Source organism: Leptonotus elevatus, chromosome 18, assembly GCF_054856555.1.
Source record: "Leptonotus elevatus isolate MCC_2025b chromosome 18, RoL_Lele_1.0, whole genome shotgun sequence".
NCBI lineage: Eukaryota > Metazoa > Chordata > Actinopteri > Syngnathiformes > Syngnathidae > Leptonotus > Leptonotus elevatus.
The window spans coordinates 13,496,095-13,521,982 of NC_141256.1; the positions used below are offsets into that span (position 1 = coordinate 13,496,095).

The 25,888-nt window shown below is 41.1% G+C and overlaps 3 protein-coding genes across 8 annotated transcripts in view; 2 read left to right on the top strand and 1 right to left on the bottom strand.

Annotated features, from left to right (window-relative positions):
- syne2a (spectrin repeat containing, nuclear envelope 2a) overlaps positions 1-9,330 on the bottom strand; it is a 57,559-nt gene extending 48,229 nt beyond the window's left edge. Inside the window, exons 1-14 of one of the 6 annotated variants that reach the window (XM_086060922.1) lie at positions 9,269-9,330; positions 8,748-8,894; positions 7,144-7,274; positions 6,926-7,042; positions 6,594-6,730; positions 6,380-6,509; positions 5,020-5,946; positions 4,125-4,280; positions 3,541-3,696; positions 3,207-3,448; positions 1,075-3,091; positions 625-959; positions 408-552; positions 46-246 (exon numbers count right to left, since the gene is read on the bottom strand). In XM_086060922.1, coding sequence (XP_085917048.1) covers positions 46-246; positions 408-552; positions 625-959; positions 1,075-3,091; positions 3,207-3,448; positions 3,541-3,696; positions 4,125-4,280; positions 5,020-5,946; positions 6,380-6,509; positions 6,594-6,730; positions 6,926-7,042; positions 7,144-7,254 — 4,674 coding nt within the window. In that variant the 5' untranslated portion in view covers positions 7,255-7,274; positions 8,748-8,894; positions 9,269-9,330. Of the gene's footprint in view, positions 1-45; positions 247-407; positions 553-624; positions 960-1,074; positions 3,092-3,206; positions 3,449-3,540; positions 3,697-4,124; positions 4,281-5,019; positions 5,947-6,379; positions 6,510-6,593; positions 6,731-6,925; positions 7,043-7,143; positions 7,275-8,747; positions 9,046-9,268 lie in introns of those variants that run through there. The other 5 variants (XM_086060920.1, XM_086060921.1, XM_086060923.1 and 2 more) reach the window with 5 other exon arrangements.
- A 739-nt stretch (positions 9,331-10,069) lies between these two features.
- Positions 10,070-11,769, top strand: atp5mj (ATP synthase membrane subunit j). The gene is made up of 4 exons (XM_086060924.1): positions 10,070-10,184; positions 10,740-10,863; positions 11,364-11,381; positions 11,655-11,769. The coding sequence occupies exons 2-4, from the start codon at positions 10,740-10,742 to the stop codon at positions 11,666-11,668; spliced, it is 156 nt and encodes a 51-aa protein (XP_085917050.1). The 5' UTR covers positions 10,070-10,184; the 3' UTR covers positions 11,669-11,769.
- Positions 11,770-12,863: 1,094 nt separating this feature from the next.
- garem2 (GRB2 associated regulator of MAPK1 subtype 2) lies at positions 12,864-25,202 on the top strand. The gene is made up of 7 exons (XM_086061188.1): positions 12,864-13,152; positions 14,208-14,348; positions 17,974-18,104; positions 18,457-18,622; positions 19,948-20,792; positions 22,764-22,936; positions 24,131-25,202. Exons 1-7 carry the CDS (start codon positions 13,041-13,043, stop codon positions 24,684-24,686), a joined length of 2,124 nt encoding a protein of 707 aa, XP_085917314.1. The 5' UTR covers positions 12,864-13,040; the 3' UTR covers positions 24,687-25,202.
- Positions 25,203-25,888: the final 686 nt, after the last annotated feature.

Consider the following 25,888-nt stretch of genomic DNA (forward strand, 5'->3'; position numbering starts at 1 on the left):
AATGTGTGGTATGTATGAATATTTCAGTGGAAGTTTCAGACTTACACTAGTTGTGATATCCTTCCATTCCTCTACTCTCTGATCCGCTTGCGCCTTTAGCAGACCGACACCACGCCGCAGTGATACCCAGCGCCTCCAGAGGGCGCCAAGCTCCCCGTCCTTTCCAGTGCCACATCCCTGCATGGGGCATCTTTCTCTGAGTTCTTCAATCTTCCTAGCAAGGTCGCAGACACCCTCCATCAAGTCCTTCAATGGCCAGAACAAAGTGTCTTGAAATGCGCCAGTAAGTAAGTTTGATGTGTTTTTATTATCATTATTTTCAGTAAAACCTCAAGTGTCCAAGTAGGGTTCTAAACAGTTCCGCTGGAGGTTTACCACATACATAGTATACGGCTTGCCGTCCCTACCTGAGACCGTTTGTGTTGTGCAGCGCATTTATCATAGGACGTCACTTCTTCTGCTGCACAAGCTGAAAGCTTTGCTTCAAATTCCGTAAGACGCCGTTGTACGTCTTTGTGACAAACCATGTGGCTTTGTTGTCGAAGTTCACACCTGTAACACCGTTTTCGTTACTTCCCTTTAAAAAAAAAACAAGAGAACAAGGCATAATAATAGAGCCGGTACCTCTGCAAGGACTCCAGTCGGAGCTGAGCCTGAGCCTCCAGTATGGCTCTTCCCACTAACAACTGGCTCAGGATGCCAACGTGCAGATCTTGAGTCTTTGACCAGGAAAGGCAGACTTGTTGGGGCACCAATTCAACAAGGTGCTGAATATGGGCAACAAATCCGTCCTCGAGAGCTTGGACGGCCTGTTGGGTCTGCGTTTGCTCCTCCGTACAGTCGAGAAACCCACCGGGAGCTGATAAAAAGGTTATTTCAGCATTGTGAAGGAAGTTGATAGCGCCCTGAGCGGCCCACTGGTAATCTTGCAAGGATTCTCGAGTCTTGGATAAACACTCCTGTCGAAGATAAATTCAAGAAAAATCGGAACATGTCGGACCTTGAGTAGTGTCCCCCCCCCCCCCCCCCCCCCAAAGGGATTGCGTTTGACCTTCAAGGTTTCACTGGACTCACCATTTGTAAATGGCACTCCTGCATGACAGCATCTTGAAGTAAATGCAAATCAGTGTGACTCTTTATGTTAATTTTCCCTTTCCGAGCCAGAGCGCGCAACACTCCCATCCCAGACTCCATGTTTCTCCAAATCACCCATCGCCTTTGCAGCGCAACATCTACGGCTCTCTCATCCGGACCGACTGGCTCCATACCCTTAAGCTCTTGCGCTGTTCTTCGGAAGAACTCCATTAAGGTCGGGAGCTCAGAGGAGAATTGCAGGCCCGGGAGAAGCTCGCCCTCTAAATGTTTGACCTCATCTGTGGCAGTGCGCTCCCAAGACACAAACATCTCCACAGTGCGGCGAATGCTCCGCCTTTCTGAATCCGTCTCGGCCGGGCGCAGCTCCTGAGAAATCACCTCCAGTTGGTCGGCCGCGTCTTGACACTGCGTCTTCATCAGTGGGAGGTCAGCTAAGAGCGCCTGGCAAAGTTTGAACCTCTCGCCCAAACTTAATGTTCTATCTTTAGCCTTCTGGAATTGCGCTTGGGAAACATCCCTCGAATCCTCCATTTGCTTCTTCAGTTGCAGATATTTGTCTTGCTCCAAAGCATGAAAGCTAAGAACTTTGCATCGGTCTTGCAGTTCCCCGACGGTGCACAGCAGAGAGCTGCGTTCCGTTTCCTGGCAGTGTTGAATCTCTTGCACTTGACACTGATGCTCCATTAGCGCGTGCTTCAGAAGTGCGATAGTCAAAATGGTTTCCTGCGTCATGGGGAAGCGATGCCGGTCCAAGCATGAGGAGATGTTCTTTAGGCTATCCTCAATGGTTGGCAGCTCCTCACCAGAAGACGTGCGCTCGTGAATCAGCTCCTCCAAATGCCAGCTGGTTGCGCTCTCTTGAGCCAGCAAGCCATCAAATCCTGTCCAGATGGCCGACAGTCTGTTGACAAGGTAACGGCTCTCTCCGGGGCTCAAGCCTCCCGCTGCTTCCTCGCACCTTGTCTCTAAATCATCGACGACACTCAGATGGTTTTCGATATCATCGGCAACTTTTTGGTGATGTAGTAGCTTGTCTTGAAGTGAGCTGAGGTCAACCCGTGAAACATTCTCGACGTAAGCACAGGTTTCTCCGCTCGCATTTGCTTCGACGAGCCACGTGTCGACGCCGTCGAGGTGGTCTAGCAGTTTCTCCCTCTCCTGTAGATTCTTCTTCATTGTCTCAAGAACGTTAGCCAAGGTTTTAGCGATAGCGTCATATAGGTCTTGTACTACTTGTAACCCTTGGGCATAGCCCTCTTTGTCCGCGTCTGACGTTTCTTCGCTCATTTCTTGCAGTTGCATCTTTGACCTTCTGATCATGATATCTGTCCGATATTTCTCCATTTTAGCAATCTGAATATGAGCTTCCTCCGGGAAGAGAGACGACTTTTTGCCAATGATAATATGGTATTCCATCTGTTTTGCCCATGTGATCCATTCTTGGAACCGCTTGTTAGCATCCACACCACATACGGCTTGTTTTTTGCTAGCCGTCAGTAAGGTCGTCAATTCTTCAAGGTCACGTTTAATGCCGTCCTTCTCTTTCCGGCCTATAAACGACTGCAGAAGAGCATCTGAGAAAGACTGTCCGAGATGCACGTGCAACTGGTTGCACACTTTTAGGTCTTCGCTCAAACAAAAAAGTTCTAAAGCGCTTTTGGTGTCGTGGCATTTCTCACGCGACTCCAAGGATTCCTGGATTGCTTCAATCTTGTCTTTAAGCCGTCCTGCCTCTTTAACGAGGACAGACGATTGACAGGAAGAGTTAGCCGCCTGACACGAGGCTCTCTTGATACTTCCACTCAAAAGCCTCCACTCATCTTGCACATCTCCAAGTTGAGCAAGAAGGGTGCCGGAGCTTTCCGCGTCGCTCAAGTGCACGGCCAACTGGCTACTCAACGCACGGAGCTCTTGCCACATGTCTGCGCTCCGCTTTAAGGTTTGCAGCAAGGAGTGGAGTTTTTCAGTTTGGACAGCACTGCTTCCCAAGGCGCGTCTAAAAAAAGACATAAAACGATCATTTAGCAAACTTAGATCATACAAACATACATTAATATTAGTTTTGCAGAGTTGGCAAAGACTCGCTACTGACCAACCATGAAATTACTCACAAGTTCATTTTTTTCTTTTCAGCATCGACTTCATGGAGGAAAACTTTGATTTTCTCCAGCTGTTTGTGATACTGTTTGACTTCATCCAGCTGAGCCGTTTTGACTTGGACTGTGGCGGAGGCATCCAGCAGCGCTCTACTCCACTGGGCTTCTCGTCTTTTCAGGACATTTGGACCACAAAGTTGAGAGGAGCTGGTACTTTTCATCAGAGCAACTTGGTCCAGGACGCAATGCTTATAAATCTGCAGTAGCCAGAATGAACAGGCTTGATGGAATTTGTAGTAACATACAAAATATCCTAAGTCGTGTAAGATAAATGAGAATTACTACGTACCTCTGCCTTCTCCAGTTGTTTGGCCATAGCGGCGACATCCAGCTGTGCTGGCAGATACCGACATGCCAGCACATTTTGGACCGCTCTGACCAGCCTGATCTCGGCTTCACTCGGTGAAGACTGAAGGTACCAGTTTAAATCCAAGTGCGTTGTCCTCTATAACATAAACTCAATTTAAATGCAACTTGCTATACCGATAGCTTCTATGCACGATGACAGCGCATTTGCAGCGTTACATATCTGTCATTTGTCATTAGAGCTATTTTATTGATATACAGTAAATGTTGAAATTGAAATCTTGAACAGCTGTAAATTATTTGATGGTGATCACTTTATGGTAAAATTATTTTTGAAATATGGACGAAACAAAGGTTGACCAATGACAGACTTTTTGGGGTTCTACTGGATTGAAACAACAGATTGCCAGATTGTTCACTCTCGGGAAGCACCAGGAAATCACTGCAACTTCCCATAAGAGGCATGATGGGAATAACAACAATCGGAAACATCTCATCTGCTCACTGTTCCACCACAAGAATCGCATATTTAAAGAAAATAGAACATTATTTAGAATAAAAACTCACATTTATGATGTTGTTTCTGTCTACCATGCTCTGGATCTCAGACAAAAGGTCCTGCATGGTGGAGCTGTGTTTGTACGAGGGCAGTCCGGGCGATTCACAAGTCTCCTGCTCGGATGCCAGCTCTTCCAAGTTGGAAGACATCTCTTCTTCTTCGACCTAAACATTACACATAGAAACATGGGCAGTGTGGCAAAAAAAAAAGAAAAAAAAAAAGCCTCCTTCTGTTCCTGTTTGGGCTCAGATAATAACAGAGCTTCCTGTTAATGTTACTTTGTTGACAGTAGCCAGGCGAGTCAGTGCAGTGAACACGAGAATTTCCAAAGTGTGGAATAGTAAGCCTCAGGGCGAGGGGGGGGGGGGGGGGCTGTTATGAGCTTACAAGTATAGACCTTGTCGATAAAAATGAGTAGGCGGCATGAACATGCGCCAAACAGCTGAATGTCATTTCGTGTAAAAATACCAAGCAAGTGTGACTTTTAGCGCTTAACATGGCGGAAAGCAGGTCATAATTAGTGACACAGATGACAGAGTGCCTCGGACAAAACATCTTAAATGTGATACCAATCACAAGCTCGCCTGTTTTCTGACTTTGGTCATGTGACATTTGCAAGCTGAGCCGTGATTGGTTGTTACCTGAGCCCTAAGCAACTGTGTTGTAATTTTAAGTGGAAAGCGAGTTACAAAATGGCTGCCCCCTGAGATGGATGCAATGGCTAGATTTGACTGCTTATGTCATATTCCACAAACGCAATATTAATCTGAATACCGTGTTTAGACTAGTGGGGCGGAATAGAACATATTGTAAAGAACATTTTGGACTCGACTTCCCATGTAAAATACAAAAGCCGCATACTGAGAACAAATAAAAATGAGGAAGAAAGAAAAAAAAACTTACTTCTGCCATGTCTTTGGCCTCCAAAGATAACAGTAAGTCACTTTCCACTCCAGCCATGGAAGAATCGCTGCATCTTTTGGGGACCAAATATTTATTCCGGTGTGTTTGCCCCCTGGGGTGACTGTTATCTGTAATCTCTTGTTTGGCATGCGGAAATGTGTTTTTTGTATCTGAAACATCAAGGTTAAAACTTGACTGAGAGGACCCGCCATGTATGACTTCCCAGACTTCTTGGTTTGCTGAGAATGGTGATTTCAAATTGCCACTTGATTTCGACGTACACATTTTAGCGCTTAGACTTGATGAGGACACACGAGACGCATCCGATTCAGGCTCATCTGATGTTGGCATTTCCTCCGTACTGCCATTCTTGCTCTCTGCTCCCTTACAGCACACAGCGCCCTCTGTCTGCCGCATGTCCGTTGCAGTTGTAAGCACGGTCTTTGGTGTTCCTCTATTTTGATGTGATTTCTCTGTATTTGTTATTATCGTCATGATTTCTGGATATTCTGCTGGTCGTCCACAACCCGGTCTTGCCTTATTTGACATTTCCGAGGATGGACATTTAGTTGGAAAAATGATTCCATGTTCTCTTCTTAGAGGACTGTAAATAGTGCTGATGTCATCTGTTGGCCCAGGAGACCACAACATATTGCTGCTCTCTTTTAACTCCTGTGATTGCCTGGTGGTTTTAGATTGGGAAATATCAGGACACGGGAATTGCAATGGATGAAAGGAGTCTTCGTCGCCATGTTGTTGGACTGAATTACAAGCTTGTTTAGTATCCAGAGTGGCCTCTGTGGATTTGCGATCTCTTGATATATTGCAGTCTGAGGTGAAGGTGCGTTTGAGTTCCATGTTGTTGTCAGGTGTACCTGGCACAACTTTTGAGTCCACTTCTCTTTGGCCTTGGCTCATGTTTGAAGCCTATAAAAATGAACAAAAGCACTAAATTACAATCGTATTAGACATGGACAGTTTCTCAAGTCAACTCTATATTTATGGAGCACTCTAAAACAACCTCAGCTTCTTCTTTTTTTTCTTAAGAGGGAACCCGGGCAACAGATACAATGAAAACAGCAGAGGCAGCAGAATTGAACCCTGTGGAACACCATAGGTGTGAATTTATATTAATGAAAAATCAGGTGTGTGTCTTGACCTTTGCTGAACTCCTGGGGTTAAATTGAACCCAGGTTAAGAACCACTGTACTAAAGGTATTAAAAGCACGAATAGCATGACAAATCTCTGAGCATTTCTACTCTCTGCCTTTAGTTTTTTTTTCTTCTCCTCTTGTTGCTTTTGTTTAAACACATCACATACAATCAGTCCAAAATTGCCTCGTTTTTTTTGTCCTATTACCTGGCCTGGCTGAAATGCTTCTGCTCGAACAGTTTGGCTTCTAAATTGCAGCTGGCTGAAGGCCCGCTTCACCCCATCAGTCATGTTGTCAACACAGTTCTGTTTCTCTCGTTGACAAATGGACCACAATCTACAGAATACAAAGCAGAAAAAAATTAACTAGTTAGGCATTGAAATAAGAAAACTAGAACAAGATGTTGCAGTTCTTTAGTACCTGTCAAGGTCTTCGTTAATTGTGCAGAGAGTGAATTTGATATCTTCTGGAAGCATTTGATTTGTAATGTTTGACGGTGCAGTCCTTTTTAGGTCAGAAACTCCAGAGGTGAAAACTTTCAAGCTTGCATCATAATCCTAAGAAAAGGAAATAATCTATTATTGGTCTATATCTGCTTATTCTGATTCATGTGTCAAAACACAAATGATATATGTCAAAGAACGATGAAGATTACATGGTTATAGAAGTAGCAAATAGAAGTCCCTCTTCGACCTGCATTATATGCCTAAATTGTACTCCAGCGCCACCCAGTGGTTTTGCGTTGGACTTACTTCCTGGTGGAGCCCAGACTCGGTTTCAGATGTGCTCATGTTGCTGGCTGTGTCTTTGAACGTGGCAAGCTCCACAAGCTCCTTTTCTATGTTGGTTACTTCTTGTTGCAAAGTCTGCTGAAGCAGAAAGAAGAACTGGTGAGTGAGTAACGCACAATAGGATGAGTGTTAAGAAACATTGGTAATGATTTGATAGCTAACAATTGAATGGGCATCACCTCAAGAGCTGCAGGATTGGTGACATATGTGACGGAGCTTTCTGACATCCTTTCCTGTAGTAATGCCAGTTTAGAGCGGCAGCTTTGCAGCAATTGGCCAAAATCGTCCATGTTCAATTTGTCAAGAAACCCTGTAGAAATGTAAATCACACCAAGTCATAACCAGAGCGTAACCTAACCACACTATTCATCGCCGCCGACGGTATGTTTATTCATAGTAACGTCAGATGAGCAGCACGATTATTCCGCTCATTTGAGCAATTCTCTCCTCTGCTCATGTGATGAGTGGCCTGAGCATGTGATAAGATGACCAATCAGGAGGTTAAATGAAGTCCAGTGTTGCATTAGGTTTCTACATTTCAAATTCAACCATTTAAAGTGCACAGAACACTGAATTGAATATAGGACTGCGACAGCCGATAGCCCATACGCGCCCGTGCAAGCCGTTGAAGTTACAGGGCGACCATCTTGCTCCTCCCATCTCGCGAGCAGACCATTTGTTTATTTAATGTTTGTTTTTTTACTTAACCTTGATTTCACCTAGGTAAAATATTTGAGATTACAAACAGACTACTGTATAAATACATACATACAGATGAGACATATACAGCTCGTAGGCAGCTAACATAAGGCCGGAGGTAAAAAAATTAAAATAAAATAAATAAATAAAATAACAAGTGGACGGTATGTGCTGCCTTGAAGACCCATTTTTCTTTTATCACTCAGTTCTTGAGACCCCAATATTAGATTTTTTTACATGTATTTAAGGCAAGTGGTAAAATGTCTGAAGTCCTCTTGTTTATGTTTAACAAATGTAAAACATCATAAATCATGCTGTTTCTACTAATTACTGTCTCAACTATCCTCCAATTTCGTACTGTAAATTTATAGGATTGTATGCCGAGAAACTTTTCTTGGGAGGAGCAATATGGCGGTCTCGCAACCTCAAAAGTCTTGGCCTATCTATCGGCTATCCACAGTCATATATTCAGATCAGTGGCACAGAAGCGTCATCACATCAAAGCCAAAGGGTAAGCAGAGCTGCAATGTCAGCAAAATTTTGAATTAGCTAATAGTTTTACAGTATCGTTGTTAGCTTCTGATAACTGGCACATTCTAGAATGTTCCTTATGTTTGATGATGTTCACTGTATGCGGCACATACAGTACAGGACGAGGCTACATGAATTGACAAATAAATTAATTTGTACCTTTATTTTTTAACTTTTAAAAGCATTCACCCTTTGGGGCTGACAATACTTCTGTTGGCAGCTTATTCTGTTTGTGTGGAGCATAACAACTAAATGCTGCTTTGAACTCTGGGCTCCACTATTTGACCCGAGTCTGACAACGTTGCACATGCAGAACTAGCATACTTGGGATATTGTCTTGTCAATGAGCAATTGGCCTTTTTTTATGTTTTGAAACGTGGGAGAAGGTCAGAGCAGCCGGAGAGAACATGTAAACACCACACAGAAAGGTCTTCACGACAGAATTCTAAATGTCAAAGTGTACATTTTGGAGCTCATCCTAATTAGCGCTGTTCGGCCTTGGAGGAGGTAGTATTTATTGAGTGCCATTCTCCGTCTGTTTCAGCTCACTCACCTGAGACAAGGTTGGACTGACTGCAGAGCCTCCTTCCACCTCGGCTCTGTTTTCTGATCGGAGTCTTGAATTTCCTGTTCTGGGTCGTCTCCTTCCAACAAATAGTAAATCTCAGCTCCAAAAGTTGTGCTCTGCCTTTGAATATATCTGCGCAAATGAGTGCAAACAAACAACACCGTAATATAATACGCTGTGTGTGGTGACGAAACAGACCTGTGTAGCAAATCGGGCTTGTCCAAAAACGTTGAAAAGCAACAAATGGACACTCCTTAGTGAGCAAGTGAAAACAAATAAGGGATAAACAGAAACGACAGATGAGTGTGAACACGCCCATATATGACACCATGCCACGGAATCCTCCTCTACTTACTTCCAATGCTTTGTGCCACTTCAAAGCTTCTTGAAAGTCTTCTTTACATATCTACTATGGTCTCTACCACCAGGGCAGACTGGTGAACTTGAGCTGTAAAAGTGGCAAAATGATGACCTATTTAATACATGTTATATTAGATGAAAACTACCTTTTTGCTGGTGCGCTTCCTCTTTCACGCTCTCCTTGCGTTGAAATGTGTTCACACGCTTTCTGCAGACGGCAACAACAACAGGACGAATACAGGCGTGAGCATGTTGGAATACACACGCACGTACAATTTTTGTGGCCCGGTACAGACACAACATCAGGAAACAAGTCAAACTTGCCACACTACTCTCCCTTTTAATCTCAACCTTTTCAATCAAACGTAAAAAAAATAATAATCGTTTGTGAAAATGTGACGGGTAAAATGGTCAATCTAAATTATGTTAATACGCAATTGATTAAAGACATCAATTGTTGTTATACGCCACTTAATACATTATTTATTCAAATATAAGCCTGTTCAAAACAACAACATCATGATTTCACCAGCTCTTAGGTCTAACACTTTAAAGCAGTGATTCCCAACCAGGGTGCAGTGGTAGTGCAAAAAGTCCCAAATATCCATGCCAGTGACATTTAGTGACAGGAAGAACATGCTCTTCCATTACATGTCGGAAACCGCTGTATGTATGCCTTTGTAGCAACAGAATTCTTAAAAAAATGTGTATCCTTTAAACAGTTGATCCATCCATACATTATCCGAACCAGAATTGGGGTGTATATTTTCGCTTTTATAGAGGCAACTCTTGCCTCAACATGAACAGAAACTTAAAAAAAAACTGACTTACTACCTCCTACATACACAACTTCGGTGGTGGAAATTAGCAAAGCATTTGTACTTCACAACTATAATTATTTTCATAAGCTTTATGAATACGCTGTTAGTGGGTATTTTGTCCATTAGGTGGCGCGCTGTATACAAACCCAGGAGGTAAACTGTGTAATTTAGAGTCGAAGAAGATTTACCACCCGACCACTGGTGCTATCTTGACCTTCCTTCTGCTCCGTGACAAATAAAGGTACTGCTTGTAGATTGTAGCGCGTACAATCATGCATTTCGTTGGTGCCTAACAGCTATTATGAAGTGAACGTCTTGTAACACAATGCGTACTAATGGCTACATTCGTTGGCGTGCTTAGTAGGCTCGTCTTATTAGCCTAAAGCTAGTTTAGCGTTAGCTACGGTTTAGGGAACATATGAGCCGCATGCCTTGTTGTAATCTTGCACAGCAAACTTGACTACACAATAAATGACAGAAAATGTGTTTAAATAAACGTAAAACTATTGTTACCTTTCCTTTTTTGTCGTGACGTCAGTGTCCTCTAATACCCCCAAGTCTTTAGTGGGACCTGACAGTCAAGCTATCATTGGTGACATTATATAAATAAATAAATAAATATATATATATATATATATATATATATATATATATATATAGAGTGATAAATTGTCACTAGGGCTGCTCTTAGCCTTACACCTTAGTTATTAAATTCGCTAAACACAAAGAGAAAGCCGGTGTGAACAACGTCGGTGAAGATGCCACTTAAAGTGTCTGTTGTCGTTTCCTCCCGCAGATGGCTGGACGCATTTTTGCAGCTTGGTGGACTAAAATGAGGCCTTACTACGGCAAGGCGTATACAGAGGTGTGGGTGGGCGTCGGCATCATGGCGTGCCTCTACTACAAACTGTCCTACGGAGGTGCGTCAAGGTTTTGCAATTTGCAGCTGATCTGTGCAAGTTTTTTTTTTCAAGTGTTGAGAGGAGCGCATACAAATGCAATTTTTTTTTACACATAATATAATTTATTCGGATTAATATTGCGTTTGTGGAATGGAGATAACAAAGCAAAATCCACCCGTCGGGGGGGGGGGGGGGGCAGCCATTTTTGCCACTTGTTGATTGAAAATGACATCACAGTTGCTCGCTCAGATATTGACCAATCGTGGCTCCACTTGGAATGTCACATGGCTAAAAACAGGTGATTGGTCGTTAGCTGAGGCCTGAGCAACTGTTATGTCATTTCCAGTTGTGAGTATCAAAATGGTTGCCCCCTGAGATGGGTCAAAACGGGTGGATTTTGCTGCTTTATTCATATCTCGCAAACACAATATCAATCAGAAGTGTCCAATTGTGATGTTGCGTCTTAATGTTGTGATCTAGTGACAAATAAGTTTATTTTTTCTTTTTTCATATTTTAGGCAAAGCAGTGAAGGACAGTAAGTATCCCAACTTATCATTTCACATTTATAAAATACTGTTATGATTTATTTTGGCAAGTGATCCTTGGTAGCAATCTGCACTTTAAAAAATAATCTTGTCATTTATAAACATTTTGAAATCTTGACTCCAATCTCAGTAGTGCAGTTACATGGTTTCTCCTCTAGATGTCACTGTCACAATAGCTAATCAAATTATTTTGTGCAGGTGAATTTTCTGAAACATTCTTTCATCTACTAAAGTTGCCTTAATTATTTTTGTTCTTTTTACAGAGCCAGCTCATTAGGTTTAATATCCTAATGACCAACCCCCCCTCCTGCTGTAAAAATTGCCTCCATCCACATCTTGTTCATATGGAACTAATAAAATTGTCCGTGAAACAACAAACTTTATTTTTTGTTTTCATGAGTCTGCTGCTGGTCCAAGTCTGACAAACACTACAGAAATCACTTTACTGATTTTTCTGGCCAGGGTATGCAATTGTGTATTGTCTGACTTATTATTTTATTATTATATAAATCATGGTAAGACATGAATGGCAATTACTGACCTGACCATGGTTAGGGCGGCAGGGCAAAATATTTGTATGTGGCCATTAGCTACATTAGGATGTTGTATACATTCACACTAAATATGTCATCTTCAGCAAGTAAGTCTTACGATTGTGGATTGTTCTACTCACAGGTGATTATTTTGTACTTGTCATGTAGCCAAATGGAAATAGCCGTCCTCTGAGATGGATGGATTTTATACCAGAATACTGTGTTTAAACTAGTGGTGTAAATACATTTTTAAACTTGACTTAAGACATACTTTTCGTCATTATAATTCATTTCCACTTTTAGACTTAATGGAGTTTCATCAGTATTCTTTGAGATGGCAGAAGTTTCCCATTTTTTTCTTACTCATCTTTGTTGTCAGTATGTAGCGTTTGTATTTTACAGGGGAAGTCAAGTCTGAAGACGGTATTCTGGTTAATATTGTGTTTGTGGAATATGAATTAAGCAACAGAATCTACCCATTCTTATCTATCTCAAGGGGCGGCCATTTTGTAACTTGCTGTCGACGGAAAAAAAAGATGTCTCTGTGCTGCTCAGGTAACAACCAATCACGGCTTGCTTTGCAAATGTCACATGACCAAATTTAAGAAAAAAGATGAGTTGTGATCGGTCGTTACCTGAGCCCTGCCCGAGCAACTGTGATGTCATTTTCAGTCGACAGCGAGTGGCAAAATGGCTGCCTCCTTAGATGGATAAATGTGGATGGATTTTACTTTTCTGCATTATAATTAATTTACACTTCTGCTTATTTCAGCCGCCTCTGTGTGAATAATATTGCTACCCAAACGGATAAGAATGTAGTAGAACGTATTATGTTCGTTTTCTCATTGAGCTTTGCTACTTAAAACACTTTGCTAGTTGACCATAGTGTGATAGGGGTGACGGGGGGGGGGGGGGGGGGGGGGTTGGGGTCTCCGACGCCCTCCCTCATCTCTCGGCTCACCGTCCGCAGCTCTTTTACTCCCACTTTCAAACATGGCGAAACTCTTCACGACTACTCCGCCACCTTCACCTCCATGCTCCTCCTCACCTCCATCCAAGCAACCGCCGCCATCTTCACGCTCGTCCTCATCTCCGGCACAGTGATGACCCGGGAGGATGGAGAAGTTGTCGGCGAGCCTGTCGGAGATCTCCTGGAGCCCGCTCGCGCTGCCGTTGGACGCGGTGGTCAGCAAGTTCCGTCTGCCCACCCTGGTCCGCCTGGCACACGGTAAGAGAATTTCACTGTCACGCAGGTGCTTCGAAACACAACCTGACTTTTAGGTTAGTGGGGTTTTTTGGTGGTTGTTTTTTTTCTTTTCTTTTTTACAGTTACGTTGGCTAACCATGACCCTTGCTCGCCATACAGGTGTCATAAAGTAACAATTCAAGTGTTGTAATTAGGAAAACGAATTAAGACAACAACTAAACTACTAAATTGTCTATATGCGATGCTGACTTTGAAAAAGTGCGCAGGTTAAGTGTAAAGTTTTAACTATCCGTTTTTTTTTAATTGCGTCAGGTTAGCTAAAATGTTTCATACTTCCGGTAAAACCTACAAAAATAAACCCGATATTTTTCAAACACTTTCTTTACACATGACGATGTTTTAACGTAACAATAACGTAACCTTATCTTGCTATGGTGAAAAATATGCAATACTTAACACGACATCCATATAAATACGTATAGTCAAAATATATGTGAAAAGGGACATCTTTTTTTAAAAGACGTGAGTCCGTTTCCGTCTCGCCTCATTCACTTGTGCTACTTGACACGGGGACAAAGTTAGTGTTCTTTGCTTGTTTTGAGTTAATCTTAAATAGGAGACGTGTGAATATCATGTTTCTTGTTTCCGAATTGAATGTGTCGTATGTGCACATCGGGGGGCTTGACTTTGGGAACGGGCAGTGCATGTGGGTGTTCCGTCCAAGTTGTTCTACTGGCCCAGTGCTGCCCGGAAAAGCCACAAAGTGTCTGTTGTGCTGCTAAAGTGCCGCTCAATTCTTTTCACATGCAAATGATGCAACGTGTCTGTCGATGCGCTGAATACTAAAAACCGCCGAGGCGGGGAAAGTCTCCAGCTTTGCGTCGTGCGCCTCCATCGAAATGTACAACTTGTGCGTGCGCGCGCACCTTGCATTTGCTGCGCGCTCCCGCGATGCTCGTAACCTCACAGATGGTTGCTTGTTTAACGTTTTAAGATAACGTTTTAAATCATACAGATGCATAGTTCACCAGATGGGGTCGGATGTGTGTTATGCTGATGTGTCATGTGATTCTCAGGTGAATGTGTTGAGGGTCTGTCGGAGGAGGATGTGGTTCTCCTCCACTCTTGTCGCCAGTGGACAACAGTGACCGCTCATAGTTTAGAAGAAGGCCATTACGTCATTGGGCCCAAGATTGACATCCCTCTACAATACCAAGGTGAGAGGATACTATATACAACTCGATTGGTACTTTCATACCCAACCTCAACATAAAAAAAAAAAGACCATTGAAATACACTTTACACAACAAATCGACGCTGGTCGTTTCCCCTCACGCCACTCCATTGGACTGCAATGCTGGACACGGGACGAGCCTGCTCAGTATGACCTCACCGAAGCTCATCCCCGCAATGGCGTTCTTCCGACTGCCGGGGCCAGTCGTGTTATTCAGTGCGTAACTGGAGCTTTATGCCTCCGCTGATGGAGCGCTGATGTCACCGCACACCACTCCCGCCTCCCTGGCTCCTTTTTGGAAGAATGAAAGAACATTTGGGGGTCAAGTGGAGGGAGACGATTGGACTCGGAGATAAGCCCGCGATTGGGTTTATGTCCATTATTTTTGTCATGATTGAAAGCAAAACGTGAATTCAGTTCATTGTGCTATTTTGGCACGTGAGACATTTTTGACTAGCGTCCAAATATGGCAGGTAACTGCGGGCGGAATCACAAGCAGCGATGAGCTAATGTCTGCGTGGTGACTTCATCCAGGAAGTCCAAATATGCTTAGGAGGAGAGTAATATAGGTTTCCCCCCCGAGGATGCACAACAGGATGCTCCTCTCTCTCTTTCGCTCTTCCCTCCTTCTCAAGTGATGACTGAGGTGTCGAGGACAGAAAAGCTGAATGATCCCATTTCATGAATGGGCCTTGAAAGTAAGCGATTAGCGTGATTAGCGTGATTAGCGTGACTTGGTCTTTTCGTAATCTTTACGAAACAAAGCTGGCAGTATACGTAAAACTGCACCGAAGCTTACCATGATGTCCCAAGTTCATGCAAACAAGCTTTCTAATTCAGTATCTATATTTTGTATTGCTCTATTAGCATTACTTGCTGTACTAGCTAACATATTGCTAGCTAGCTAGCTATCCCACTGCTATGCTAGCTATCCCACCAAGTGGGATATTTTCTTTATCATCTATGAAGGGATGTTAAAGTGAAGCAGTTGGGACCTTGCTCAAAAGCACTTCAAATTCCATTTGGTTGGATTCTGAGTCAAATCCTGTCAATAGAAATGCAATGATTGATCGACAATAAATCGATTATCGAATTAATTAATGACTTTTGATAAACAATGAATCGTTTAGATATCCGTTTTAATTTGAAATTCTCCAAATGCTCAGAATTTCAGATCCGATTTCCGTAGTCCTCCATGAAAGAGACTGATCATCTTTGTCTTGAACCAAAATAAAGCAGATGCTTTTACTTTGAAAACGATGATCAACATTTTTGCCGATTTTTGTTGCGTTACAGGCCAAACCAGTATCTGAATTGTAAATCCTTTATGTTTGTGCATTGTCAATAATAATATGATTTTTGAAGAAAAAAAAGGGTAGAAACTAAAGTTTTTAAAATCTGATTCATCAATTAATTGAAAAAATAATCAACAGATTAATCGATTACTGAACTCATTGTTAAATCTTCCATAAAAGCCACTTTTAAGGATTATCAGACAATTTTATTTAGACCAGGTCATTAATGTGGTGCTCAAAAAGACCATGAGTATCCCGCCGTACTGTTCTAAAAATAACTTACCAGTGATAGGACATTGTAACTTTCTAGAAATGTTGTAAAGTGTAAACACTGGCAGAAATGTGTCACATATTGATATTTATCTGTTTCCTAATTATTGTGAGAAGTCATTAACGCGAATGCAGTCTTCACATGAGTGACTCATTAATACTAACATGTTGCATAACATGACATTCAGAATTGAAATAGATCAACGAGGGGAGCCTCAATTTCAGCCAGTCTTCCCACTCGTAACATGTTGGACTTGTGGAATTCCCGGTTCAGTCCTTCACTTTTCATCCGGCGAGTGTTGGGATGCACCGTTTGCTTCTATTGTTCTGTCTTGGGAGCTGTTTGGCTGCAAAGTTGGCTGCAGGGAAGAATGAAGGAGGGACTTGCTGGCGAGTAAGATGCTGGAGTTTGGCATTCTATTCTGTCTCCCAGACAAAAAAAAAAAATCTCATCTCTCTCTCTCTCTCTCTCTCTCTCAGGCAAGAAATAGAAGCACCTTTCTCAGTATTCAATACAGCATTCCGATGAACCTGTATGTGAACGAGCGAGGCAATAGCATTTTAAAATGTGCTTCATGGTAACCTGACTTTGAATTGAATTGAAAAAGTAGCAGCCATCAAACCGAAACAAAACCGCGTTACTCGTCTGCTTCCCATCACCGGCCCCGGGAAAGATTTACAGACTGAAGACGGCGATGAGGAAGTGAAAGAAAAGCGGAGGGCGGCGTGTGTGCGTGCGTGCGTGCCTGAGTGTGTAGCTGTCTCCATGGTGATGTCTCTACGCTCTGCGTGAGAATGGGGGTCCTTTACCCGTCGCCATGACGACCCTGTCGACTGTTGATCGGCTCGCGAGCCGGTGCCAGGTCAGAGGTCGCTGAGGTGTCTTTGTGCTGGTGTAATTCAAAACTGTTTTTGGTAAGAAGAAAAAGAATGTCGGCAAGCAAAGGGGACGCAAAACACTTCTTATCGTCTTTTCCAATCAACGCTTTTTTTGCCCTCTCATGCGTCAATGATACCTGCATGGAAATGGTCTTAACCCCCTTTTTTTTATGGAGGACCAAAACTGCCAAAATTCCAAATAAATGACTAAAAGTGAAAATAAAAACGGATATATAAAAAATAAAAAAAAGTTTTTTTTAAATACAAATGTATTTATTTATATATTTTTTGTTGTTTTTATTACCAATTATATTTATATATTTTTGTTGTTTTTATTACCAATTATATTTATATGTTTTTTATTTAATTTTGGATTTATATATTTTTTTTACATCTGTTTTTATTTATTTATTTATTTTGAATTTCCTCAATCGCATGCGTCAATGATACCTGCATGGAAATGGTCTTAACCCCCCTTTTTTTTTATGGAGGACCAAAACTGCCAAAATTCCAAATGAATAAATGACTAAAAGTGAAAATAAAAATGGATATAAAAAAAGATAATTCAAAAATTTAATACAAATTTATTTATTTATGTATTTATATATATATATATATTATTTTTTTTTGTTTGTTTTTATTACCATTTATATTGGAAATGGTCTTAACCCCCTTTTTCAATGGAGGACCAAAACTGCCAAAATTCTAAATAAATAAATGACTAAAAGTGAAAATAAAAATGGATATAAAAAAAGATAATTCAAAAATTTAATACAAATTTATTTATTTATGTATTTATATATATATATATATATATATATATATATATATATATATATATATATATATATTTGTTTGTTTTTATTACCATTTATATTGGAAATGGTCTTAACCCCCTTTTTCAATGGAGGACCAAAACTGCCAAAATTCTAAATAAATAAATGACTAAAAGTGAAAATAAAAACGTATATAAAAAATATATAATTCAAAAATTAAATACAAATGTATTTATATATTTTTTTGTCGTTTTTATTACCATTTATATTTATTTTTATGGATTTATATATTTTTTATATCCGTTTTAATTTTCACTTTCAGTCATTTATTTAGAATTACTGCAGTTTTGGTCCTCCTTACTTTTTTACCCTTCTTGTCGCTCCGCAGGAAAGTTCAAATTGTTGGATGAAGACAGAGACATCAGGGACCCCGTCCAGTATTTCTCCAGCGTGGAAGAGGTTGCCGGAGCGTTCCCCGACCGAGTCTTTGTCACGGAAACAATCGCTTTCAGCGTCAAGGTTCATGCCCCGTTGCTTCTCTTTAGCAATGCGCAGACTTGACTGCACTTTCGACATTATGTGTGCTCACTGACCAAAACATTTGGGACGCATTCACAACCGCAAATGTGAAAAAAGTTGGTCCTAACTAGAATGACATTCAGTAGAGCGCAGATAATCGTAAAATGGATCAGCACCAAATTCTGACTGCCCACCTAAGCGTATGCCGTAAATACAGTAAGTTTCATTATGTGAGGGAGATGATTGGTCGACACAAGGGAGCGGTCTGACGAGAACGGGATGGATGGAAAAAATCACTTTCAGAATGTTTTGAACTCCTTGTGACATGTCCTACCTGTGTGCAACCGTGCAGGTGGTTTCAGGGGAGTTCAGCGAGGACAGCGAGCCCTACAGCTTCACGCTGCAGGCTGGAGATGAGCTGTCTCTCATGGGGAAGGCGGAGCTTCTCTGTGCCACGCCCAACAAGGAAAAGACAGGATTGAGTGCATTGTTGAGACGGCTGGGAAAGACTCCCAGAAGTAAGAAAGGATTTATTTATTTTTTTACCAGATGAAGCCTGTTTATGAGTGGGGGGGAAAAATAAAAATGTTAAAATTTCTTACAGTTAAAACATTTTTAAAATAAATATTTTTTTTGCTCTAACAGCGGAGACATTTATTTATTCATTTATTTTTTTACCGTCACTGGCAGAAATAGGCTTCTTAAAGTAACACTAAGGAACTTTTCAACCTTAATAAAATATTTTCATAACTCTTCTGATACCATTTTTACAGGCAATAAGCAACTTTGAGGATGGTAGGAACACTGGCACAGAACTGCTTTATGGAATACGTCGCTTCCCCCTTTCCCCATTCGTTACAATTTGAATGTGTGTGAGCTCAAAAACAACGCAATACGCATGTCCCCGTGGGAAATGTGGTCTTCCTTCTGGCAAAACATTACCACTTATGTCCATATGGCGATGATCAATGTAAACTAAAAGCTCCTTAGTGTTGCTTTAAAGTAAAAAAAAAAAGATAAATCATTCTTTTTTTCCCCTCATGGTAAAAAATAATATTTTTTTAACTTCTACAGTTAAAAAATAATTCCTTTATTTATTTTTATTTTGTTACTGTAATAGGCCCATTTCTGCCAATTGGGTGATTTTTTTTCTTATTATGAGCGTCACTGATATAAATGGTCTTCTTACATTTTCCTTAAACTAATTAGTTTTTTTTTTTTTAATAATTAAAATTCTTTAATAATTTTTTTCTTTTCTTTTTGGACTGAAGCCCATTTCTACCAATGGGGTGATTTGTTGTTCTTATTTTTACCGTCACTGGAAGAAATGGTCTTCTTACTATTTTTTTTTTTAAACAAATTACAGTTTAAAAAATAATAATTTAAATTATTTTATTATTTTTTGTCTTTTTTTGGGGGGGGGCAGGTTTGGGCTTCCATAGTTAATGTGCAATATCAAAAAAATAAAATAAAAGGTGCCAGCGGGTACTAGTTAGCCCCAGGACAACATGAGTTGCCCATGGGTCTGTTCTAAAAAAGTGGTGGGAACAGTGACTTACTAAGAAGCTAAGAAGAAATAAAACAAATAATAAATTTTTTGTATTGATGGCATTTAAATGGCATGGTACACATTTTTTAATTACTCTTGACAGTATTTTGTTTAAAGATAAAATTGTGTTCAATGGGGGTAAAATGCTATTTTTAAATACCCTAATATTCCAAACTGTCATTTTAGTACCTTGATATTTGCATATTTGAGGTCTACGGTATATACAAACACTTCAGGTTACTTCCTGATCGGCTGATGTATCCTGCATCTAACGAGTATCTTTTGATTGCGTAGGTAAAACTCCCTGCCTGGTGTGTATGAACCATCGCACCAATCAGAGCGTCAGCTTGCCCTTCGCCTGCCGCGGCCGCTTTTGCACACGCTCCCCGTTGGAACAAGGCATGCTGGGCGGCGAGCACACGGTGCGCAGCATCATCGAGCGGGTCCGCCTCCCCGTCAACGTGTCGGTGCCGTCCCGCCCTCCGCGAAACCCGTACGACCGCCACGCGGTCCGAGAAGGCCACCGCTTCAAGCTGCTCAACATCGTCAGCAAGACGGTGGTCCTCTGCATGGTACTCCGCCAGCAGGAAGTGTCGCCCTCCCACTTCCTGCTGCTGCGCTGCATGCCTCGCTTCAACGTGGCCGACGCCTCGGCGCGCGCGGCGGCGCTGGAGAGCCTGCTTTTGCGCTACGCCTTCGACCCCGACGCCTACTCGCGAGCCGTGAGGGAAACCCGTCCCGAGTTGGAGTGTATGACTGAAGAGTGCGCGAGCCCGCGCCGCGCGTGCGTGTCGGCGCAGGACCCGTCGGCGCCGGCGCTGCGGCAGCTGTCGATGTGCAGCTACGGGGGCGGGGTCTCGGACAGCCTATCGCAGCGCTGCGGGGACTCCCTCGGGGTCCGGCTCGGGGAGGGACCAGGTGAGGAACGGGAGTATGTGACGCCTGAGTGGACCGAGGCCGAAATGAGGACCAGTGAGGAGATACCTTACGAGGAGCTTTGGACCAATCAGAATGCGGACGGCCTCGGGAAGGAACCAAACCTCATTTCCTTCCATTCTTCCTCCTCGCTGGATGGCTCCCTGGGCACCGTGGTGACAACAGTGGCTATTCCACCGCCCGTACCTCCAAAATCTGATGCTGTGAGTTGCCCCGCAACACGTGCTGAGCTGCTTCTTGAAGGGAAAGTCAATGCGGCCGTACTGGTCGAAACACAGCAGTCTGATATTGCGTTTGTGGAATAAGAGATAAGCAGCAAAAGCCGCCCGTCGAAGGGGGTGGCCATTTTGTCACTTGCTATCGATTCAAAATGACATCACGGCGCCTAAGGGCCCAGGTAACGACCGATAACGTCATTTTCAGTCGACAGCAAGTGACAAAATGGCTGCCCATGAGATGGACTTTCCTGCTTAACTCATATTCCACAAACACATGAATCAGAATTCCTTGTTGAACTCATTCACTGCCATTGTCAATGTCAAAAATTATTTTGAACTATTTCTATTAGTTTCACATTTTTTCCACTTTTATTAAGAGTATGAAAACCAAATTTATTTATTTTTTATTGTACACTTAGAACTGAATTTGTAATTAATCGTGAGTTAACTGGTGAGCCATGTGATTAATATCGATTTAAAAAATTAATAATCTTTTTAAAAATTTATTTATGGCAGTGGATGAATTAAGATATTATTGTAAAGAATATTGTTGGGTTAAGGATGCTGCTCATTAGCAATTTTAAACCTCAGTTACACAAACATTTCCTAAGAAAGTTTTCTGTATAGGGAAGACCAAAACTGCCAAAATAAAAAAAGTGAAAATAAAAACGTATATAAAAAATATATATCATTTAAAAGTTAAATACAAAAAAATCATATAAATGGGAATAAAAATAATTAAAAATAACAATAAAAAATGAGAATAAGGAAATGTTATTTGTATTCAAATGAGGGGCGGTCCTATGTGTCTTGTGTGTATGTGCACGTGTGTGAGACTCAAAGTACCTAAATGTCAAACAATGTTTGAAATACTGATGCGTTGTTTCAAAATGCACGCCAAAGTTATAATCCTTTTTTATTTTATTATATTTTTATTTATTCTTTACAAATTTGGCAAAAATGTAAGACGTTCTTTCAGTTAGTTTTCTTTTTATAATTATTACATTTAACTGCCATTGGCGGCTATCGACGTCAAAAATTCATTTGAACTATTTCTATTAGTTAAACTTTTTTTTTTTCCATTTTTGTTAACAAGAGTATGAAAGCCTAGATTTTTTTTTGTACATTTAGAACAGATATAAAATTTGTGATTAATCGTGAGTTAACTAGTGAAGTCATGCGATTAATTATGATTAAAAAAAATTATCACCAGATGCCCCTAATTTTTAATAAACTTTGCTTTTAAAGAAAAAAGAAAAGATTATTTGAAAAAAAATAAAACCATAAAATTACTTATTTAAAAAAAAAAAAAAAGAAGAAAAATAAAAATAAAAGATAAAAGATAAAAAATTTGGGGCGTCAGGCGATGAATTTTTTCCCCGTAATTAATCACATGACTTCACTAGTAATTAATCACAAATTTTATATCTGTTCTAAATAAACCATTTTTCCCCCTAGGTTTTCATACTCTTGTTAACAAAAGTGGAAAAAATGTTAAACTAATAGAAATAGTTCAAATGAATTTTTGACGTCTATAGCCGCCAATGGCAGTGAATGAGTTAATATAAATATATTATTTTCATTTTTATTTTATCCGTTTTTATAATAACCTTGTTGCACACCAACCACTATATCCCCTTGTAAACCTATGAGGCTTCTTTTCTTTCTTTTTTTTCCCCCAATTTAAATTGCACACTTTGAATCATGGCGGCTGACAACAAAATTGGAACGACGCGTGGGAGCTCATGTCGGCGTCTGAGTTATAGCCTGACTCGCGTTGTGTTCCTCATTCCCGGGTATTTCGTCTGCCAAACCTCATGTGTGTGTGTGTGTGAAGATCGTAGCTGTTAAGGATTTTGTCGGAAGTGCAAAGGTCACCCGAGTTTGACATTTAGCAACCAGAACACGAGGCGACAGTACACACATTCTCCTTTTTTTCTGTGTGCGTGTGTGAAGGTGAGAGAGGAGTGTCGCTACTTGATTGCTCCTCCAGTGCCTCCTCGCGGCTCCAAACTGGGCTCCATCTCCAGCCCCGCCCCCAGCCCTCCCGTCCCCCCTCGCTTCGCCAAGGCCTCCTCCACCTCCCCCAGACCGAATCTTTCCTTCTACTCCTCAGGACTGCAGGACAGGTATACTGTCACTCGACATTTTCAAACACTGGCAACAAATCATCAGCGTCCTTTTTTTTTTTAAATCCTGCAAAAGTTTGCATGACTTTTTTTTTTTTTTGCAGACTCCCTCTGACTTTTTTTTTAACATGTTTCGTTTTGTAATCGACAGCAGAGCACGAGTTGATTTCACCAAAAACAAAAGTCAGAGGGAATGAGCGTCTCCATATTCAAATCCTTGAAATAGTTATTGTTTTGATGAGAGGTGTCAAAATGACAGCGTTAGTTTAGAGTTAATTTAAAGTTTCTTTAATGCCACTCATATTTGCTCTGGGAATTCCAGTCGCAACGCAGCAGACACGTCCACATCGAAATTGAATAATAATGCAGATATTTGTGGAGACTGGGGTCAAGTTGTATTTTACAGTTTTAAAAAAGTTGCTTCATGTTAGAAGATTAGATATGAAAAGAAAAATGCAGAGCTGTCACCATCTTACAAATGCATTCATGCCATCTAGTGGCAGGGAAATGAACTCAACACAAATCAATATCACACTCGTTTGTTTTTTTTTGCAGTTCATCTTTTTAATTTTAACTAAATTTTAGCATTAACATAGCATTTATCATCCACTGATGCCATCACACCCCAACAGGTAAGGTAAGGTATTTTTATTGTTTAAATACTGTACTGTACTGTAAATGTAAAAAAACATAAATAGAAATAAAAATCAGAATTTTCTGTTTTCGGAGCTTGGGAACAGATTAATTGCATTTACATTATTTCCTATGGGAAAAAATGTTTTGGAGGTTGAACAATTCGGACTTTGAACACTTCGCAGGAACGAATTATGTTTAAACTCCGAGGTACCACTGTATTTGTGGGGACCGGGGTCAAGTTGTATTTTACAATTTAAAAAAAAGTTGCTTCATGTTTGAGATGAAAAATGCGTCTTACAAATGCAATTATGCCATCTAGTGGCAGAAAAATTACCTCAACTTTTTTTTTTTACAGTACATCTTTTTAATTTTAACTAAATTTTATGAATTATTATGAAATTATTGTATCAATGACTAAAAGACGCAGCCATATTTCTATTAGTTCCAAAAAAAAAAAACTTTTATGTTTGTACATTTTATTGTACATTTAGAACAGATACAAAATTTGCGATTAATCGTGAGTTAACTATTGAAACCATTTTCTCTGCTGGCTTCCAGCTGCTCACACTCTCCAGATACATCCCTCTACTGTTACCCATGTTCCTGGGCCGACTGCCCCGCCCCCAACCCCGAGCCGTCCTCGACCATCCCCGCCGACACCCCGGCCAACCCTCAGACGGCGCAAGCCACCTGGGCCGAGCCGTGGTCGGACTGCTTCACCGCCGGGCCCCGGCTGAGACCTCCGCCCCCGCAAAGTCGCTTTGCGCCTTTCGGCGCTTTGAACCCTTTCAACCGCCAGTCTCCTTGCCCGTCACCCGAGCTGGCGGACAGTCCCGAGTCCTCCAGAGGGGCGGAGGGAGGCGGGACGAGCGACGGCGACTCCACCTGGCGCCCTCCCGCCGACTTGTCGGCGCTGTCGTTGGAGGAGGTGTCGGCCTGCCTGCGCTTCATCGGCCTGTCGGAGGCGGCGGTGTCGGTATTCCAGAGGGAGCGAATCGACGGCAGCCTCTTGGTTCAGCTGACCGAGGACATCCTGTCACATGACTTTCACCTGAGCCGACTCCATGTCACTAAGATCACGCAGTTCATACAAGGGTGGAGGCCCAAGATCTAACGCACAAGTTCCCTGTCAATCAATTCAAGTGTTGAACCTTTTTCACACTGCGATTAGCAGCCTCCTTTTTTGTCAAACCCATTCATTGTGTATGTGGCCGGGACCACAGAATGGTTACGGTTGCTGTCCAAAATATCCATTTTTTACTTCCTGCTTCGGCTGCTATATCAGCACTTCCAAATATGGGCACGCTGGTAACTCATCATTCGCGTTGCTGCGTGACTCTTTCATACTGAGCGCAGTGTGAAAAGGGCTTCAATTGGGGCAGAATGTGCCATCCTAAATGTGCCTTCCACTTCCACAAGCAAGACTTGAAAGAAGTTCTGTCACGTCATTTTCAATACATTCTTTGAGATATATATATATATATATATATATATATATTTTTTTTTTTTAAACATCCACCCTTTGGATAACACACACTGTTGTTCTGTTTATAGTCGCGTGTGAATTTGACTGCCTCAAAAATATAGTTTCTAAAAATGTACCTCAGATGACATCGAAATGCTTAATTTAGTCATGCATAAATAAATAAATAAATTAATTAAATCATGCTTGATTATTCTCACTGTGTTCGCATTCTGATTGCATACACAAATACACGATATATATTCAATATATTACGTCATATTCAATATATATTCATAAAATGTCGACCACGTTTTCGCCGCCGTCCATGTTTCTACGCGGACCTTCTCTTTTTTTTGTGCAAAGTTTTTGGGCTCTATATAATTGATTACTTGTCGATTCATCGTTGCATCTCCAGACATTTTTAGGCTGAAAAAAATATCTCTAATTGTTTATTTATTAAATCTAAAATCTAATCCAAACGATTCATGGATCATCAATAAAAATGTCAATTAATTTAATAATCAATCAGTTGTTGATTAATCGGTCAATCGACAATTTTAGGCTTGACAATTGTTCTAATTGATTTTTGATTATTAAAATAGTTGTCGATTAATCAATCAATTTTAGCACCCACAATTTAAATGATTCATGGGTTTAGCAAAAATATCTAAACTGTTGATTCATTTGATAATCGATTACTTGCCGCTTAATCGATCAACTTTGACACTTCTAATCTAAACGATTCATGGATGATCCAAAAAAAGTGTCAATAAATTGATAATCGATCAGTTGCTGATTAAATTAAAACAATTTTAAGTTAAACAATGGCTTTCAATGATTACCCGATTATT

Coding starts and splice junctions, on each gene's coding strand:
- atp5mj (XM_086060924.1), top strand. CDS start 10,740: ATGGCTGGACGCATTTTTGCAGCTTGGTGGACTAAAATGAGGCCTTAC.
- garem2 (XM_086061188.1), top strand. CDS start 13,041: ATGGAGAAGTTGTCGGCGAGCCTGTCGGAGATCTCCTGGAGCCCGCTC. Junction 14,349..17,973: donor CATCCCTCTACAATACCAAG/GTGAGAGGATAC, acceptor GTCGCTCCGCAG/GAAAGTTCAAATTGTTGGAT. Junction 20,793..22,763: donor TACCTCCAAAATCTGATGCT/GTGAGTTGCCCC, acceptor GCGTGTGTGAAG/GTGAGAGAGGAGTGTCGCTA.